Here is a 19,156-nt window from a genome sequence, read left to right on the forward strand (position 1 = left end):
CACACACACACACACACACACACACACACACACACACACACACACACACTTCAGCTCTGTAGTGCACTAGGATCAGCTCTAGCCCGGGTTAGGTGAGGTTAGTGTGTGGAAGCTTGCCACGTGTAACACCCTTCAGTATGCAAATGAGTCTGTTTAGCTAAACAAGACTTGAATTTAACTGTAATAACTATTGAAATTGCTTAAGTTTAGTTTAAGCTAGGGTTAACAAACCACCAGAACCCATATGAGCTAAATAAGGGGGTTTTAAACTGGGGGAAGGTTTAGTGAAAAACCGGGTACAAGTGTAAAAAATAATTAATAATAAAAATAATAAATGGATCATTAAACAAATACATCTAACAATACAGTTCTAGATTGTGTAGGGGGAAAAAGTAATGGAAAGAACTAAATATTTCCCAAATTATATTTTACACATATATTATATACATTTTTCACTCGTTGTACATAAATATATAGCTTCCTTTTTATATTTTAGGGTTGCACAAGTATTATTAGGCTATATATCTGTTGCATCTAAAAAAAAACATTCCAATTAATAATGAGAAGTCATTTTAACCTTTAAAAATATAGGCCTAATGATTTTTACAATGTTTTCTTGTTTGAAGTGTGCTATTTTAATCAACCTTTGAATGAAACTTTTTTTTTTTTTTTTTAAAAAGCTATTTGTTCTTGTGCATCTTTCTTTAAAAATCTATTGCAACAGACGTTTCTTCATCTTAATAAATGGTTACACTTTATTTCAAGTCCACTTTAGACACTCTACTAACTATATTTAGTATTAGTAGACTGTTAGGTTCGGGTTAGTAGGATACGTTGACGTAGTTACTTGTAGTCAGTAGAATATCTGTTGGGAGCATCAAAATAAAGTGTTATCAGATATTAAGCAGTCAGTCTACTAATACTCTAATGACTGTTAGTTGACATATAGTTACAAAGTTACTTGTAGTTAGTAGAATATCTGTTGGGAGCATCAAAATAAAGTGTTAAGCAGTCAGTCTACTAATACTCTAATGCATGTAATAATGCAACAAAGTTTGTTTCCAGATGAAAATAGCGTCATAGTCCAGCTTAAGTAAGTTCAGTGATGGTTAATTTTTGTTGTAAAAAAAATTATTAATTTTAGTTAATTTATATAAATAGCCGCTCTGGAGATAACAGTGATGTCATCGTCCAGCTCAGTTCAGTTCATATAATGGTGTCAATGCAGGAGATCAATAATATTGTTGAATATTAAATGAAATGTTTAATATGTGTGAATGTTTCCTCAGCTGCCGATCGAGGACATCTGCGGCCTGACGTCTCGCTCTCTGCGCTCGTGTTTCTCAGCCACTCTCCCCGAGTCCACCGAAGAAGCTCTTCTGCAGGGCTTCCAGATGCTGGAGCTGGAGAACCACACCATCCAGACGGCTCAACAGGTACTGACACACACACACACACACACACACACACACACACACACACACCACTGACAGATGCTGGAGCTGGAGAACCACACCATCCAGACGGCTCAACAGGTACTCACACACACACACACACACACACACACACACACACACACCACTGACACACACCACTGACACACACACACACTACTGACACACACCACTGACACACACACCACTGACAGATGCTGGAGAACCACACCATCCAGACGGCTCAACAGGTTCTGACACACACACACACTACTGACGCACACCACTGACACACACACCACTGACACACACACACACACTACTGACACACACCACTGACACACACACCACTGACAGATGCTGGAGAACCACACCATCCAGACGGCTCAACAGGTTCTGACACACACACACACACACACACACCACTGACACACACCACTGACACACACACACACACTACTGACACACACCACTGACACACACACCACTGACAGATGCTGGAGAACCACACCATCCAGACGGCTCAACAGGTACTGACACACACACACACACACACACACACACACACACACACACACACACACACCACTGACAGATGCTGGAGAACCACACCATCCAGACGGCTCAACAGGTTCTGACACACACACACACACACACCACTGACACACACCACTGACACACACCACTGACTGATGTTATTTCATGCACAATGTGACCCTGGACCACAAAACCACTCACAAGGGTCAAATTTTAGAAATTGAGATTTATACATCATCTGAGAGCTGAATAAATAAGCTATTATAATAAGGACAATATTTGGTTGAGATACTTCTATTAGAAAATCTGGGATCTGAGGGAGCAAAAAATCAAAACATTGAGAAAATCTCCTTTAAAGTTGTTCATTTATGTTGGTGATTGTCCTGCATTCACTCACACAAATAAATGTTTTATATATTTATGGTTGGAAATGTACAAAATATCTTCATGATCTTTACTTAATATCCTAATGATTTTTGCCATAAAAGAAGAAATCGATAATTTTGACCCATACAGTGTATTGTTGTCTATTGCCACAGATTAACCCGTGTGACATGTGACTGGGTTTGTGATCAGGGTCACGTATAAAGTCCAGTTCCAGTTAAAGTATTAGACATTCTGCAGAGACTTTAAGTGTAATGTACAGTAGTGTTCAAAAGTGATATCCAGCCCAGTCATCCTCATGCTTCATTCAAATATTATTATAGATTTTGTAGACATATTGTGTAGTTGTGATTGGAGTCGATTGTTTTATTAGTGATAATAACGCAATGAAACATGACGAATCATTTTTGTCCAGACTGTCATACAAAGAGATGATGAACACATGCAAAAACAAGAGAGAACCAACCAAATATTAAAGGTGCATTAAGCAACTTTTCATGTTAAAAATACCCGTTTTCTAACCCATACATGCTTAAACAATTGCCTGATGGGCTGAATGAGCCCTTCTCTGATCACTGAGATTGTCTCTATAATCTTGTAAAGTAAAATAAATAAGAGGGATTCGGGCCGGAATTTTAGACTGGGCGTGACGTCATGCGCGTTCACGGCACGCTCACCTGGCTATGTCTGGCAGGTTTGTGTATTCGCCGGCATTCTCCGTAGAAGATGGATTGTAAGAGACCGGCTTGTAGTTCATTTCAAACACCAACGCAAACTCCACGCAAGATAAAAAAAAGAAAACTTGTCTCTAGTGCAACCAAAAGGGCAAAATTGGACTCAGACAGGCGTCGGAATAAGACGAGAGTAAACATAGGGACAGCAGTTGAAAAGTATTGACACATTTCACATAAATGTTCATCAGTGTGTATTGTCCCTGGCAAAATATCTACTAAATAAATCTGCACTACATGTAGTTTAATGATTTGCTATTCGATTAAAACAGTTCAAATATCTTGAGTGTGATATAAAATGCTGATATATAGCCTAAGTTAGATAAATAGACACAAATTTTGAGCAAATTACTGCTTAATTAGGATGTATTGCTATTGGAATATGCTACTTAGCAGATCAATAAAACAGGCTAAACCCCCGCCACTCTTCGGCGGATTAGCCTGTTTGGCTTTTATGGTAACGTCATAGTGCCATTTAATTGTTTATTACTTTGAGACAATTGAGTGTACTTTTTTGACCGACTGTGCTTTGAGCTTTTACAAAGTAACAACTTATATTGTTCATGAACGTGTTTCCATAATAATACAATCATAAGTGGATACAGTAAACACATAACACAGTTCAACATGGAGATAGATGGAAATAAAAAACGAAGTTTTCTACTACCCCCGTTTTTCCCTCACACATAAGTGTGTAATTTACTCAATTGCCTTTCCTTTCACATATTTAAAATGACTTGCAGATTTATAACTTTATTACCTCTGAAGACATTATGACTGTAAACAAAAGATTTGCGGCTGATGCTCCTTTGGTTATGAACAGCTCGTGCTCATGCAAGCGTGCGTGTGGTCCATGAGCGTGCACATCTCTGGCTGCAGTTTCACTTGCCGCCAGAGGGGGCATAGTTCTGCAAAAACTCAGAATCTTGCTTAATGCACCTTTAATAACTGATTATGATGTAGTCAGTGTTTGCATAGTAAAATAAAACCTGTAACTGTACATACGCACTTTTATTAGTGCTGTACAATCAGTGCTGAAGTTTGAATAATAATTTTGTCAGATTAAATATTTAACCAAGTTTAGGGTTTGTTATTCCCTCATATTTAACATTGGCCTACTTAAAAAAAAAAAATCTAATATTTTCCTCATATTTTGATGGGTTAATCAAACTTGTAGATTCATTAAAACACATCCCCTCTGGACATCACTTTTGGACACTGATGTACATAAAACTCACATAATGTGAATATTATACATATTATAAATGGCAGGAGGAGTATGTTGTTAATCTCTTAGTATATTATACAGTAAATATATATATATATATTTTTTTTTTTTTTTTTTATGAAATAAATAAATATAATTGAAAAAATAAATAAATACATTTAAAATAAGTAAAATAATAATATTAAGTTACATAAATAATATGATAAAATGAATAATAATTAAATATTACACTCTTCACTCTCGATGAATGAAAGCGTTCACAGACTCTTGTGTTTTTGTGTGTGTTGTTTCATTGCACAAATGATGAATGACATCATCATCACATGACTAATGACATCATCTGTCCGTCAGTTTTTCTCCTGGTTCTCGAAGCTGCAGGTTCAGATGGATCAAGATGAAGCCAGTAAGTACAGGTGTGTGTTCCTGTCCGATCTCTCCCAGTTCTCACTGTGCACACGTCAGTTTTACATTATCAGGAGGAATGGTTAAAGTTAACATTGTCATTGTTATAGTTCACAGTTAGTCCTGACTTTACTTTCTTCTTTTAACTATTTCTTAAATGATTGTGAGCATATATGAGCAGTTACACTAAAAGCTGATGTTGGATCAGTAGCTTACCGTAGTTGGGGACGTTTAATATTCAATAATATTATTGACACCATTAAATGAGAACTGAACTGATCTGATTATTTATACCAAAAATAGGCAGAAACTAAACGTGTCCCCACATTAAGTCCTTGATTTTGAGGGTATTGGACCTGGAAAGTCCTTGAATGTGAAGTTAAAGGTGACTTGACTCGAGTACGATGGGTCTTGCCTCCACAGGAGGACCCGAGATGTGTTGAACGGGTATCAGGAGCAGTGCGATGCGATCCTGAGCGACGTGAACGCGGCGCTGGAGCACCTGGACTCTCTGCAGAAGCAGTATCTCTTCGTGTCCAACAAAACTGGAACGCTTCACGAGGCCTGTGAACAACTCCTGAAGGAGCAGGTCTGAAGAGATCTCCTCAATCTCAAGCTCACATCAACACACACACACACACACACACACCGCTCAGACGTGTGTGAAGAAGAGTCTCTTCTGCTCAAGGCTGTGTTTATAATCATATAATAATCATAAATGTTTCTTGATCATCAAATCCTCATATTATACTGATTTGTGAAGGATCATGTGACACTGAAGACTGGAGTAATGATGCTGAAAATTCAGCTTGGATCACAGGAATAAATTAAAGCTGCAAGCAGCGATGAAAGGGCCCTCGCACCCGTGCCATCGTCACTCGTTGGCTTTAGGAAGACAGAGCATGGTTGGGCAATGTGCATTTAAGGAGGTATACAGTATATAGTAGTTGCTAGCATGTTTAGTATGTTTTTAGCATGCTTAGTACACAATAGGTATGTGGTTAGTACTGCATTACTGTGTTAACCAGTTCAGTTTCTGTTGGCAGTAGGTGGGGTTATATATCTGAATATTGCTTTGTAGATGTGTTCAGTGCAGGACTTTTATCAAGTATGTGAAGTTTGGGGCAGATTGGATATTGTATGTTTGAGTTACAGCAAATTCATATTTAATTGTAGTAATAGTATGGTTTAGTACTTATAGTGTTTACTAGTATGTTTTAGCATGTTTCTAGTATGTTGGTAGGATGTTAAGCACCTACTGGCATTTTTTTTATATGTTATTAGGAGTCCACAACAGTGTTTAACATGTCACTTCCTGTTGCCAGCAGGTGGCGCTTTGACTGTAACTGAATATGAGCATTGTCATGTGTTCAAGACAGAACGCTTATCAAAAGTGTGAAGTTTGGCGCAGATTGGACATTGCCTTCTTGAGTAACAACAACATCCTGTTTCATTATATTAGCATGCTTTAGCACTTAGCTTAGTATTGCTAGCATGTTTTAACATGTTTCTAGCATGTTTAGAAGTCAATGGTATTTTTAACATGTTGCTAGAACGGCATCAACGTGTTAAACATGACACTTCCTGTTACCAGTAGGTGGCGCTATTACTATAACTGAATATTCTCATGTAGATGTGTTCAGGCCATGACTCTTATCAAACGTGTGAAGTTTGGGGCAGACTGGACATTCCGTGCCTGTGTTACAGCAAATTCCTAATTAATTGCAGTATTAGCATGCTTTAGCACTAAGCTAAGTGTTTGCTAGCATGTTTTAACATGTTTCTAGTATGTTGTTAGCATGTTTAGCACATGCTGGAACTTTTTTATATGTTATTAGGAGTCCACAACAGTGTTTAACATGTCACTTCCTGTTGCCAGCAGGTGGCGCTATGACTGTAACTGAATATGAGCATGGTCATGTGTTCAGGACAGAACGCTTATCAAAAGAGTGAAGTTTGGCGCAGATTGGACATTGCCTTCTTGAGTAACAACAACATCCTGTTTCATTGAATTAACATGCTTTAGCACTTAGCTAAGTTTTGCTAGCATGTTTTAACATGTTTCTAGCATGTTTAGAAGTCAATGGCATTTTTAACATGTTGCTAGAACGGCATCAACGTGTTAAACATGACACTTCCTTTTACCAGTAGGTGGCGCTATTACTATAACTGAATATTCTCATGTAGATGTGTTCAGGCCATGACTCTTATCAAACGTGTGACGTTTGGGGCAGACTGGACATTCCGTGCCTGTGTTTCAGCAAATTCCTATTTAATTGCAGTATTAGCATGCTTTAGCACTAAGCTAAGTGTTTGCTAGCATGTTTTAACATGTTTCTAGTATGTTGTTAGCATGTTTGGCACATGCTGGAACTTTTTTATATGTTATTAGGAGTCCACAACAGTGTTTAACATGTCACTTCCTGTTGCCAGCAGGTGGCGCTATGACTGTAACTGAATATGAGCATGGTCATGTGTTCAGGACAGAACGCTTATCAAAAGTGTGAAGTTTGGCGCAGATTGGACATTGCCTTCTTGAATAACAACAACATCCTGTTTCATTGAATTAACATGCTTTAGCACTTAGCTAAGTTTTGCTAGCATGTTTTAACATGTTTCTAGCATGTTTAGAAGTCAATGGCATTTTTAACATGTTGCTAGAACGGCATCAACGTGTTAAACATGACACTTCCTGTTACCAGTAGGTGGCGCTATTACTATAACTGAATATTCTCATGTAGATGTGTTCAGGCCATGACTCTTATCAAACGTGTGACGTTTGGGGCAGATTGGACATTCCGTGCCTGAGTTACAGCAAATTCCTATTTAATTGCAGTAATAGCATGCTTTAGCAATTAGCTAAGTGTTTGCTAGCATGTTTTAGCATGTGTCTAGTATGTTGTTAGCATGTTTAGCACTTGCTGGCACTTTTTTATATGTTATCAGGAGTTCACAACAGTGTTAAACATGTCACTTCCTGTTGCCAGCAGGTGGCGCTATGACTGTAACTGAATACGAGCATGGTCATGTGTTCAGGACAGAACGCTTATCAAACGTGTGAAGTTTGGGGCAGATTGGACATTCCATGCCTGAGTTTCAGCAACTTCCTGTTTCATGGCGAAACATCGAAATTTGTCAGGCCACCGAGGACCCGCCCTTCGACGAAAACTCAAGATCTTCGCAATTTAACGTCGCAAAGGCCTTAAGATTACACTCACCAAATTTGAAGATGATCAGATTAAAACTGTAGGAGGAGTTCGTTAAAGTACGAGGCATGAAAATGGCAAAAACTGCACAAAAATCTGAGAGGAAGTTGAAAATGGCTGACTTCCTGTTGTGTTTAGGGCTACGCTCCAAGAGACTTTTTTGTAGGTATTAGGTCCTTACATGTATGTACCGAATTTCGTAAACGTACGTGGAACATAGCGGGAGGCGCACTCCGTTGAACTTTTATAGGTGGCGCTATCGAGCCATTTTGCCCCGCCCAATTCTGAAACCTATATCAGATGTAAATTTTCGCCAGTTCTGACGCGTGTGCAAAGTTTCGTGAGTTTTCGAGCATGTTTAGGCCCTCAAAAATGTGATTAAATGCGGAGAAGAATAATAATAATAATAATAATTAAAGCTGCAAGCAGCGATGAAAGGGCCCTCGCACCCGTGCCATCGTCACTCGTTGGCTTTAGGAAGACAGAGCATGGTTGGGCAATGTGCATTTAAGGAGGTATACAGTATATAGTAGTTGCTAGCATGTTTAGTATGTTTTTAGCATGCTTAGTACACAATAGGTATGTAGTTAGTACTGCATTACTGTGTTAACCAGTTCAGTTTCTGTTGGCAGTAGGTGGGGTTATATATCTGAATATTGCTTTGTAGATGTGTTCAGTGCAGGACTTTTATGAAGTATGTGAAGTTTGGGGCATATTGGATATTGTATGTTTGAGTTACAACAACTTCCTTTAGCATTTCTAACATGCTTTAGAACTTAGCTATGTGTTGCTAGCATGTTTTAACATGTTTCTAGAATGTTGTTAGCATGTTTAGCACTTGCTGGCACTTTTTTATATGTTATTAGGAATCCACAACAGTGTTTAACATGTCACTTCCTGTTGCCAGCAGGTGGCGCTTTGACTGTAACTGAATATGAGCATTGTCATGTGTTCAAGACAGAACGCTTATCAAAAGTGTGACGTTTGGCGCAGATTGGACATTGCCTTCTTGAGTAACAACAACATCCTGTTTCATTATATTAGCATGCTTTAGCACTTAGCTTAGTATTGCTAGCATGTTTTAACATGTTTCTAGCATGTTTAGAAGTCAATGGTATTTTTAACATGTTGCTAGAACGGCATTAACGTGTTAAACATGACACTTCCTGTTACCAGTAGGTGGCGCTATTACTATAACTGAATATTCTCATGTAGATGTGTTCAGGCCATGACTCTTATCAAACGTGTGAAGTTTGGGGCAGACTGGACATTCCGTGCCTGTGTTACAGCAAATTCCTATTTAATTGCAGTATTAGCATGCTTTAGCACTAAGCTAAGTGTTTGCTAGCATGTTTTGACATGTTTCTAGTATGTTGTTAGCATGTTTAGCACATGCTGGAACTTTTTTATATGTTATTAGGAGTCCACAACAGTGTTTAACATGTCACTTCCTGTTGCCAGCAGGTGGCGCTATGACTGTAACTGAATATGAGCATGGTCATGTGTTCAGGACAGAACGCTTATCAAAAGTGTGAAGTTTGGCGCAGATTGGACATTGCCTTCTTGAGTAACAACAACATCCTGTTTCATTGAATTAACATGCTTTAGCAGTTAGCTAAGTTTTGCTAGCATGTTTTAACATGTTTCTAGCATGTTTAGAAGTCAATGGCATTTTTAACATGTTGCTAGAACGGCATCAACGTGTTAAACATGACACTTCCTGTTACCAGTAGGTGGCGCTATTACTATAACTGAATATTCTCATGTAGATGTGTTCAGGCCATGACTCTTATCAAACGTGTGACGTTTGGGGCAGATTGGACATTCCGTGCCTGAGTTACAGCAAATTCCTATTTAATTGCAGTAATAGCATGCTTTAGCAATTAGCTAAGTGTTTGCTAGCATGTTTTAGCATGTGTCTAGTATGTTGTTAGCATGCTTAGCACTTGCTGGCACTTTTTTATATGTTATCAGGAGTTCACAACAGTGTTAAACATGTCACTTCCTGTTGCCAGCAGGTGGCGCTATGACTGTAACTGAATATGAGCATGGTCGTGTGTTCAGGACAGAACACTTATCAAACGTGTGAAGTTTGGGGCAGATTGAACATTCCATGCCTGAGTTTCAGCAACTTCCTGTTTCATGGCGAAACATCGAAATTTGTCAGGCCGCCGAGGACCCGCCCTTCGACGAAAACTCAAGATCTTCGCAATTTAACGTCGCAAAGGCCTTAAGATTACACTCACCAAATTTGAAGATGATCAGATTAAAACTGTAGGAGGAGTTCGTTAAAGTACGAGGCATGAAAATGGCAAAAACTGCACAAAAATCTGAGAGGAAGTTGAAAATGGCTGACTTCCTGTTGTGTTTAGGGCTACGCTCCAAGAGACTTTTTTGTAGGTATTAGGTCCTTACATGTATGTACCGAATTTCGTAAACGTACGTGGAACATAGCGGGAGGCGCACTCCGTTGAACTTTTATAGGTGGCGCTATCGAGCCATTTTGCCCCGCCCAATTCTGAAACCTATATCAGATGTAAATTTTCGCCAGTTCTGACGCGTGTGCAAAGTTTCGTGAGTTTTCGAGCATGTTTAGGCCCTCAAAAATGCGATTAAATGCGGAGAAGAATAATAATAATAAACAGAGCAATTCCAAGAGGGTCCTCACACCATCGGTGCTCGGGCCCTAATAAACAGAGCAATTCCAAGAGGGTCCTCACACCATCGGTGCTCGGGCCCTAATTACACTTTACTATATATTCACATAGAAAACAGCTGATTTACACTGGAATAATATTTCACTGTTTTACTGTATTTTTTATCATATAAACACAGCTTTGATGAGCAGGAGAGACTCTTTCAGAAACATTAACTGATGGTTATGATTTCCAGAGGTTGTAGCGAGTGTGTGTGTGTGTGATCATAGAGGCGTTCACACAGGTGTATTAAACTTCTCTCTTCGTCATCTACAGTCAGAGCTGGTGGATCTCGCCGAGAGCATCCAGGAGAAACTCTCATACTTTAATGAACTGGAAAACATAAACACGGTAATAATGCCTCGCTGCCGTTTCCAAAGTGTGTTCGTCATGTGTTCGTCATCTATTAATCGACTCTCTTCCTGTAGAAACTCAACTCCACAACGTTATCGGTGAACAGCGAGGGATTCATCCCGATGCTCTCCAAATTAGATGAATGCATTGAATATGTTTCATCACATGTAAGCAAAGCATCCAATAGAATCTATCAAGCATGAGTTTCAAACATGTGTATAATCTATTCCTCATTCTTTCAGCCAAATTTCAAAGATTACCCAGTGTATCTCAGCAAATTCAAGCAGTGCCTGTCCAAAGCCATGTATCTCATCAAGAGCCACACTGTCAACACCATGCAGAACCTCACCAGTCAGCTGACCAAAAGAGTGCGTTTGCTATAGTGAAGCCCAGCTGGTTATTATATCTCAGCGGACTGTATAATTATCTGTGTTTGTTGATTGACAGGACCCGCTGGGCGCTCCGAACGCAGACAACGCTTTCACGCTCTACTATGTGAAGTTCAGAGCGGCGGCTCCTAAAGTTCGAGTAAGTCTTGAGTCTAACCGTTCGCTTGACACCAGACCTAACCCACCCTAACCCCCCACCAGATCTAAACCTAACACTAACCCCCCACCAGATCTAACCCTAACCCCCCACCAGATCTAACCCTAACCCCCCACCAGATCTAACCCTAACCCCCCACCAGATCTAACCCTAACCCCCCACCAGATCTAACCCTAACCCCCCACCAGATCTAACCCTAACCCTAATTCGGCCCGTTTAACCCTGCATGTGCAATAAGTCTTTTTTGGAAATGGAATAGTTTATTAAACCTTTTAATCCCCCCCCCCAAAAGTATTATTTTTGATGCATCAGCCTTTTATGACTCAATATGGAGGAAAAAACTGTCTCAAATGGTGTCTGAATCATTTTTGGTGTGACTGTATATATTATTTTGTGTCTTTGTTTCAGAGGCTCATTGAGCAAGTCGAACAGCGGTCTGAAATAATCCCAGAGTAAGAGAATGTTTTTGGTTCACTGGTTCAACCTTCAGCAATGAGTAATGTAGGAAAGTTTGGATCATCGTTCTTCCACCAATGCCGTGTAATGAGGAATACCTCTTCTCTGTCAGGTATCAGCAGCTCTTGGATGAGATTCACCAGTGTTATCTAGACCAGAGAGAACTTCTGCTCAGTCCCAGTATAAACTCCACCATCACGGACCTCACCGGCCAGAACAACAAGGATCACTGCGCTCTGGTGAGCGAATCAGCTTCTGCCTCTCTTTAGGATAAAATCATCGTTAGTTATAGTGTTCTTCTTCCTCCTCCTCCTCCTTACGATCGAGTTCATGGCAGCCCATAGAAGCGCTTGCAGGAAAATTATGAAATTTGGCACAAAGATAGAGAACAGTCTGAATATTAACTACAGCAAATTTGGAGTCTCCAACTCATTCCCTCTAGTGCCACAAGTGTCCGAATTTGCACTTATGTTTATGATAATCAGGATGATTCGATTGCACCATATGACGTAATTTTACGCAATGAACACCTACTTTTTTAACTCGCTCTTGACGGTTAGTCTAATTTGGACAAAAATTTGTGTTTGCAAAAAGTTACGTTAAAGCTTTTTGATGGACCCAACCGTTCTCGAATAACACGCGAGAGGATTTGAGGATGCAAAGCTATATCTCGAAGACGTAGAGCACGTTAAAATTAGCTTTTTATTGCTATTTATTGACTAAGCTGCTTAGTCATACACTCTAGTTTCAAATTTTTATTGGTTAATGTTTTCATCTTGTGTTTTGACTGGGACCTTAGTACTTAGTTTAGTTCCTTCATATACAAATGTGTTTGGAATGACAATAAAAGACTTGAACCTTGAAATGGATGCAAGGCTGAATCTCCGCAACGCTCTAGTGTATTGAAACAAATATTGGTACGTGTCGTCACAAGCATGACCTGAGGCTACTTGCAGAGTTTTTGCACAGCGCCACCTACTGGTCAGGAGATATACAAAAAATTGGTATTGATATTACAGTGCAGCATACTGAGGCATATGATAGCCAGTTTTTTCATGTCGTCCAATTTAGGGCGTAGCCCATGTAGAATTGTCATAAAATGCTGTATTTTTGGAACTCGTTAGCATATTGTTACGAAACTCGTATGTGTCTTTGGCACCATGCCCTGAAGGTACTCAAAAAGTTTAGAGACAGCGTCACCATGTGATCAAATTATAATGAAATTTCAAAACATGCTAATGTTTTTGATAAATTTTGCTTATTTTAATTAAACTTTAAGTTGTACCGAGGACAATCATAACAATTGTCATATTTGGTCAAAATTGCTGTCCAATATTTTGAATGTCTTTGCAAACATACTTTTTTGAACTCCTTCCAATGAACGTTGGTCCAATTTTCACCAAAATTGGCTCAGATCAGATTCAGACTTTTTGATAGACCAAAACGTTTTCGAACACATCATCGAAATTGATGGCATGATGCAAAGCTGATTCTAAAACTCATATTAACACCAAACTTTGTGTGTGTCATTGTTTCTTCACACTGACCACATGACATCAATTTGGTTTCAACACCACCTATTGGTCAAAAGTCATAAGCGTTTAATTATATTACAATTGATTTGATCATTTTCACCCGTTTTGGCTAAAATAATGTAAAATTGCGCCCAGCCATGCTTGCATTACTTATCATGCCTTTTTTGTGCTTGGCCCTGTTAATCGCTGCATCTTGTATTTTGTTTTGTTTTGTCTTCCCTGAGTTTTACATTTGTCTGAAGTTGTGGAAGTTCAGAATGACCAGTTTTGCTTTTGTGTTCGCTCTTGACTGAAAGTTACATGGGATATTGGGACGCTGTATCTTAGCACATCAAAGACAATGTGATTCCTAATGATATTAGCTCATTACTGATAATGTTCAGCTGGTGATTGGAGTTGTTGATGTTTCAGGTGCGCAGTGGCTGTGCGTTCATGGTCCACGTTTGTCAAGATGAACACCAGCTTTACAATGAGTTCTTCTCCAAACCCTCGTCCAAACTGGAGTGAGTACCAGACACTCGTCAGGTTCAAGGAATCATCCAAACATGAATACTGTTGTATTGTTCTGACCCGGAATTATTGTCTGTACATGTCGCTATTGCTTCAACTCAAATGAACAAGTGTGCCGTTATGTGTTGCGTAGTGACGTGTGTGTGTTCAAGTAAGCCAGATATGAGCAGAGTCTACGCAATACGCTGTATTTAATATATCATGATGACTCACGGCAAAGTGAGTAAACATAATAAGTGACATGCCATATTGGCTAGAGATTTGACAGCGTTACTCGCCACAGTTGATTATACCCGCATTTGACGGGTGTTAATTTCAAACCCTGTTTATAATGCTATAGATTCCCTTTCATATAAATGCTGTTGTTGTGAACACACTCAGTGAGCTCCTGGAGAAACTGTGCCTGTCCCTGTATGACGTGTTGAGGCCTCTGATCATACATGTGGTGCATCTGGAGACGCTGTCTGAGCTCTGTGGGATTCTGAAGAACGAGATGCTGGAGGATCACGTGCAAAACAACGGTACAGAAGCTTTGTCTATTTAACTAAGGATCCTAATACTCAACACCAGGGGCGGAAATTAACTATTAACCTACTTTGCTGACAATTTCCCCTAAAAGTGCCCCTATTTTGGGATATTCTCTATCAGAGCTGTTTGTGAATATAAAAGATCTGAAAGATCAAAGTGCAGATGAATGGAGTTTTTGCTGCGTCTCTTATACTACGCCCTAGAAGTATGTACTAGATACTTTTGAGTGTGTAGCAGAAGGGTAGACAAGCTTTGGGACAAACTATCACGTCATACAATTGTGTCATTAACGGTTGCTCTCTGTCACTTAGTGTCACTGTAAACTGACCTGTCAATCATCTTGTCAAAGATAAATCTGCAGTCGCGGGTCTTTCATGCAGAGACTCTCCTCATATTCATGCATAATGATGCATTTAAAAGTTAATGGCCAAACGGATCTTTATAAAAGTTGGCATTGTTGTTGCAGATGAAATAGAACATGGAGAACCGTACATATAATATTTTAATCAGCTTAAATGTTGATTATTAGTCACTCAAACCCCTTTATCTAAACCTCTCTACTTAACCGTCAGTCGTGCACATCTGCCAGGTTTGTAGTTTTCTGAAACACTTTTTACTCGTGCCTGTAGTTCTGAACTGGATCCTCCTCCAAAGTGCAATGCGTTGTGGGTAATATTAGCTGTTATAGTGAGCACGGATCCACACTTCGAAAATCCACCGGAAATAATAGATTTCTGGCATACTCTTTTCAACATACTATGGTTTGGGACCCACTTATTTTAATCTCACATACTATTTAGGATGAATAGAATGGACATTGAGACGCAGTATTTCTCCCAAAAGAAAGAAGTGATTCTGAACTGAAACGAGTCGTCAGTAATTCAGTCTCACTTCCTGCTGAACCTGTATAGGTTTGTGACTAATTAGCATAATGCCAATCTCTGGTCTGATTGGCTGTCTCTTAGCCCCGCCCTCAAACACTGTAGTGTATCTGAGACTGGGAAAGTTTGGCTCGTGTTGTTCGTGTCGAAGACGCTGTTTTCTGAGATTTATACGGTAAAATCCACGCCATCGTTCCTGTTCGTATCACTGTGATCAAGAGCTGAGATTCAGATATGATAATGAGCGTTTGCTTTCTGACCAATCACAGCAGAGCAGCTCTCAGAGAGGCGGGGATTAGAGAGACTGAATCCTTGATCGTTTCAGACATGAAAACCTTTTGTAGGAGAAACCAAAACAAAATTAGGCACCTTTAAAATCACATAATGGGGGCACTATCATTGTTACAGAGATTTTAAATGTTTTGTAAATCTCAAAACGAAAGTTTTGTATGACTACATGTATAGATGTAGTCATGTACTGTATGTGTTATAAAATATAAAAAATTTTTATAAAAAATACCGTTGTCATGCAAATGAACGGCCAGAAAATAGTTTTCTGTTTTCTGTTAAAACGGTGTCGTGTTAGCGGCCGCTAAGTTAATAACTAATGATCGTTGCAACGAAAGTGAATCAATCAAAACTAACTTTATCTGGACAATAACTTTATTTTACAATCTCTGTTACTTTAATTTCCTATTATCACTGTAATGGTGCGTTCACACCGGACGCGAATAGCGCGTCAGGCGCGAGTGATTTCAATGTTAAGTCAATGCAAAGACGCGTTACGCGCGTAAAAAATTCCTGCGGTGCGAATGAGGCGTAGAGCGCGGCGCGGTAGACGCGAATATGCCTCATTCGCGCGTCAAGTTCGCGCGAATTGAGCGTCTGGCGCGTTAAGCGCGTTCCGCGCGAATGATTTTATTAGTGCTATTTGTGCATTCACGGGTTTGATGCGAATTCGCGTCTGCCGCCCGAGTTGAAAAATCTGAACTTCTGCGTCAATTCGCGCCGCGTTAACCAATCAGGAGCCTGCTTGCTGCTGTCACGTGGTGAAGTGACAGTTTATAATGTTATTTTATGTTTGGCCTCAATAAATTATTTTGTAATATGACTAAAATGCACAACAAAGCAAATCTTTCACATAAAAACTCGATTTCAATATATGAGAGATACTCATTTTGTATTGAATGCTATTTATTCCATATCTATTCTAGATTATATGAAACATAATTATTCTAATGTAAAGACAACAAACACAATTTAGTGTATAAAAACAAAAATCACAGGACAGGTTTCACTTTTGGAGGCTGACTCCATTTATTATCAAAACAAAAATAAATGACAGATTAGGTGGGTGCGGGCGAGGGTGAACCTCGCGCCGGGCTGTAGAGCGCGGGCTAGACAGGCAGCGACCACTCGAGGCCGAGGCCTTATACGGCCTACGCTGTCCTCGTCAGCGTCCTCACCGTTAGGTCCACCAAACCTAGCTCCTGGAGCAAATTGTGAAACTCCTGAAACCCTCCGGAGGGTCTGGTGGACCCGAGTACAGCGACGATGTCCCCTACGCAGCTGTTTCTGCTCTCCAGAGCATATACGAGCGGTGACTCTCTCGATTAATGCTAACGCTAATGCTCGATAAACATCTAAAAAAGATGGCCGCCAAAACTTTCACCTCTGACGCGCGTAAATTTCGCTTCAAACTTGTTTTTACGCGCGTTAGACACGCGAATTAACACAGAGTGGTCAAGCGTCAAACTAGACGCGGCAGGCGCGAATTTGACGCGCTATTCGCGTCCGGTGTGAACGCAGCATAAAGCTGCTTTGAAACAATCTATATTGTTAAAAGCGCTATATAAAGGTGACTTGACTTGACTTGACTTGGAAAAATACGGACCCCAAACTTCTGAACGGTAGTGAGCATCTTAAATGAATTGGTTTGTTTGTAAACTGAGCTGTGATTGGTTGGTTTGTCTCAGTGGTCCAGCTGTCAGCGTTTGATGCGCTAGTGAAGCAGATGCTGGAGGACGTGCAGGAGCGATTGGTCTACAGAACACACATCTACATCCAGACCGACATCCTTGGGTACAATCCTGCTCCGGGAGACCTGGCCTATCCCGACAAACTGCAGATGATGGAGGTGAGCTGGAAGATCACTTGAAGAGCATCAGTGTTTTTATCATTCAGAAGGTTTGATCAGTGAATTCTCATCTGCTGTTTCTGTTGTAGAAAATCGCTCAGAGTCTGAAAGAGGAGCAGATGAAGCTGAGCTCGAGCTCAAGCTCATTCTCTGACGTTCAGCTGGAAGAGGATCACAGAAAGCTCATCGGCACTGGTGTGTGAGTGTGTGTGTGTGAGTGTGTGTGTGAGAGTGAGTGTGAGTGTGAGAGTGTGTGTGTGAGAGTGAGAGTGAGAGTGAGACTACCCGCGTTTCCATTACCCTTCAAATTGTGCAAATTGAAATTGCGAATTGGAAATACGCCCAATGGAAACACGTCAATTTCGCAAAAACTCCCATTTATTGCAATAAAGTTTTTCTGCTCGCATGGGTTTTTTTTCCAGGCAATTCGAAAAAGAAATATTTCGCAAAACTGCAATGGTAACAGTTTTTGCGCATTTGCAGGTCAGCTGACGTAGACGACGCGGTGTATTTGGACAGAATACGAGACAGAGTTCTTTATTAAATTCATATTAGCCGAAAGAATTACAGGAATAAGGGATTCTAAACCTCAAAAAAAAAAAAAAAAAAAAAATGTTACATTTATATAGCGCTTTTTCTGAGACCTCAAAGCGCTTCACATAGAAGGGGGGAATCTCCTCAACCACCACCAATGTGCAGCATCCACTTGGATGATGCGACGGCAGCCATATTGCACCAGTACGCTCACCACACACCAGCTCACTGGTGGAGAGGAGACAGTGATGAAGCCAATCAGTATATGGGGATGATTAGGAGGCCATGATCGACAGAGGCCAAGGGGCAAATTTGGCCAGGATGTAAAATGGTCGTTCCTCACCATTAATGCTTGGAAAACACACATACATCTCCTTCCATTAATAATGGCTAGTGCAGTGGCTGGGATATAGTACATAAACCTACCAACGTCCGTTGCCATGGTATTTGGAATGATTTTACTTATGGCAAAAAAAAAAAAAAAAAGTTTAAGTCGCATAAGATCGGTCAATGGAAGCACTGTCATTTCGCAATAGTTTTTTAGCCAATAGAGAGAGAGAGCGTGTGAGAGTGAGTGTGTGAGAGTGAGTGTGTGAGAGTGAGTGAGTGTGTGAGAGTGAGTGTGTGAGAGTGAGTGTGTGAGAGTGAGTGTGTGAGAGTGAGTGTGTGAGAGTGAGTGTGTGAGAGTGAGTGTGTGAGAGTGAGTGTGTGAGAGTGAGTGTGTGAGAGTGAGTGTGTGAGAGTGAGTGTGTGAGAGTGAGTGTGTGAGAGTGAGTGTGTGAGAGTGAGTGTGTGAGAGTGAGTGTGTGAGAGTGAGTGTGTGAGAGTGAGTGTGTGAGAGTGAGTGAGTGTGTGAGAGTGAGTGTGTGAGAGTGAGTGTGTGAGAGTGAGTGTGTGAGAGTGAGTGTGTGAGAGTGAGTGTGTGAGAGTGAGTGTGTGAGAGTGAGTGTGTGAGAGTGAGTGTGTGAGAGTGAGTGTGTGAGAGTGAGTGTGAGTGAGCGTGTGTGAGTGAGCGTGTGTGAGTGAGCGTGCGTGAGTGAGCGTGCGTGTGTGAGCGA

The 19,156-nt window shown here is 40.3% G+C and overlaps 1 protein-coding gene across 3 annotated transcripts in view; it reads left to right on the plus strand.

Annotated features, from left to right (window-relative positions):
- Window positions 1–19,156, plus strand: part of cog3 (component of oligomeric golgi complex 3) — a 38,132-nt gene that overhangs the window by 1,244 nt on the left and 17,732 nt on the right. The window contains exons 2-14 of one of the 3 annotated variants that reach the window (XM_082175984.1): window positions 1,290–1,436; window positions 4,665–4,726; window positions 5,139–5,304; window positions 10,894–10,968; window positions 11,046–11,138; window positions 11,214–11,339; window positions 11,419–11,499; window positions 11,926–11,969; window positions 12,086–12,212; window positions 13,920–14,011; window positions 14,400–14,539; window positions 17,404–17,564; window positions 17,654–17,759. In XM_082175984.1, coding sequence (XP_082032110.1) covers window positions 1,290–1,436; window positions 4,665–4,726; window positions 5,139–5,304; window positions 10,894–10,968; window positions 11,046–11,138; window positions 11,214–11,339; window positions 11,419–11,499; window positions 11,926–11,969; window positions 12,086–12,212; window positions 13,920–14,011; window positions 14,400–14,539; window positions 17,404–17,564; window positions 17,654–17,759 — 1,420 coding nt within the window. Of the gene's footprint in view, window positions 1–1,289; window positions 1,437–1,474; window positions 1,536–2,013; window positions 2,065–4,664; window positions 4,727–5,138; window positions 5,305–10,893; window positions 10,969–11,045; window positions 11,139–11,213; window positions 11,340–11,418; window positions 11,500–11,925; window positions 11,970–12,085; window positions 12,213–13,919; window positions 14,012–14,399; window positions 14,540–17,403; window positions 17,565–17,653; window positions 17,760–19,156 lie in introns of those variants that run through there. The other 2 variants (XM_082175985.1, XM_082175986.1) reach the window with 2 other exon arrangements.

The sequence above is a fragment of the Leuciscus leuciscus genome (assembly GCF_965113295.1).
Source record: "Leuciscus leuciscus genome assembly, chromosome: 7".
In the NCBI taxonomy this organism is placed as follows: Eukaryota; Metazoa; Chordata; class Actinopteri; order Cypriniformes; family Leuciscidae; genus Leuciscus; species Leuciscus leuciscus.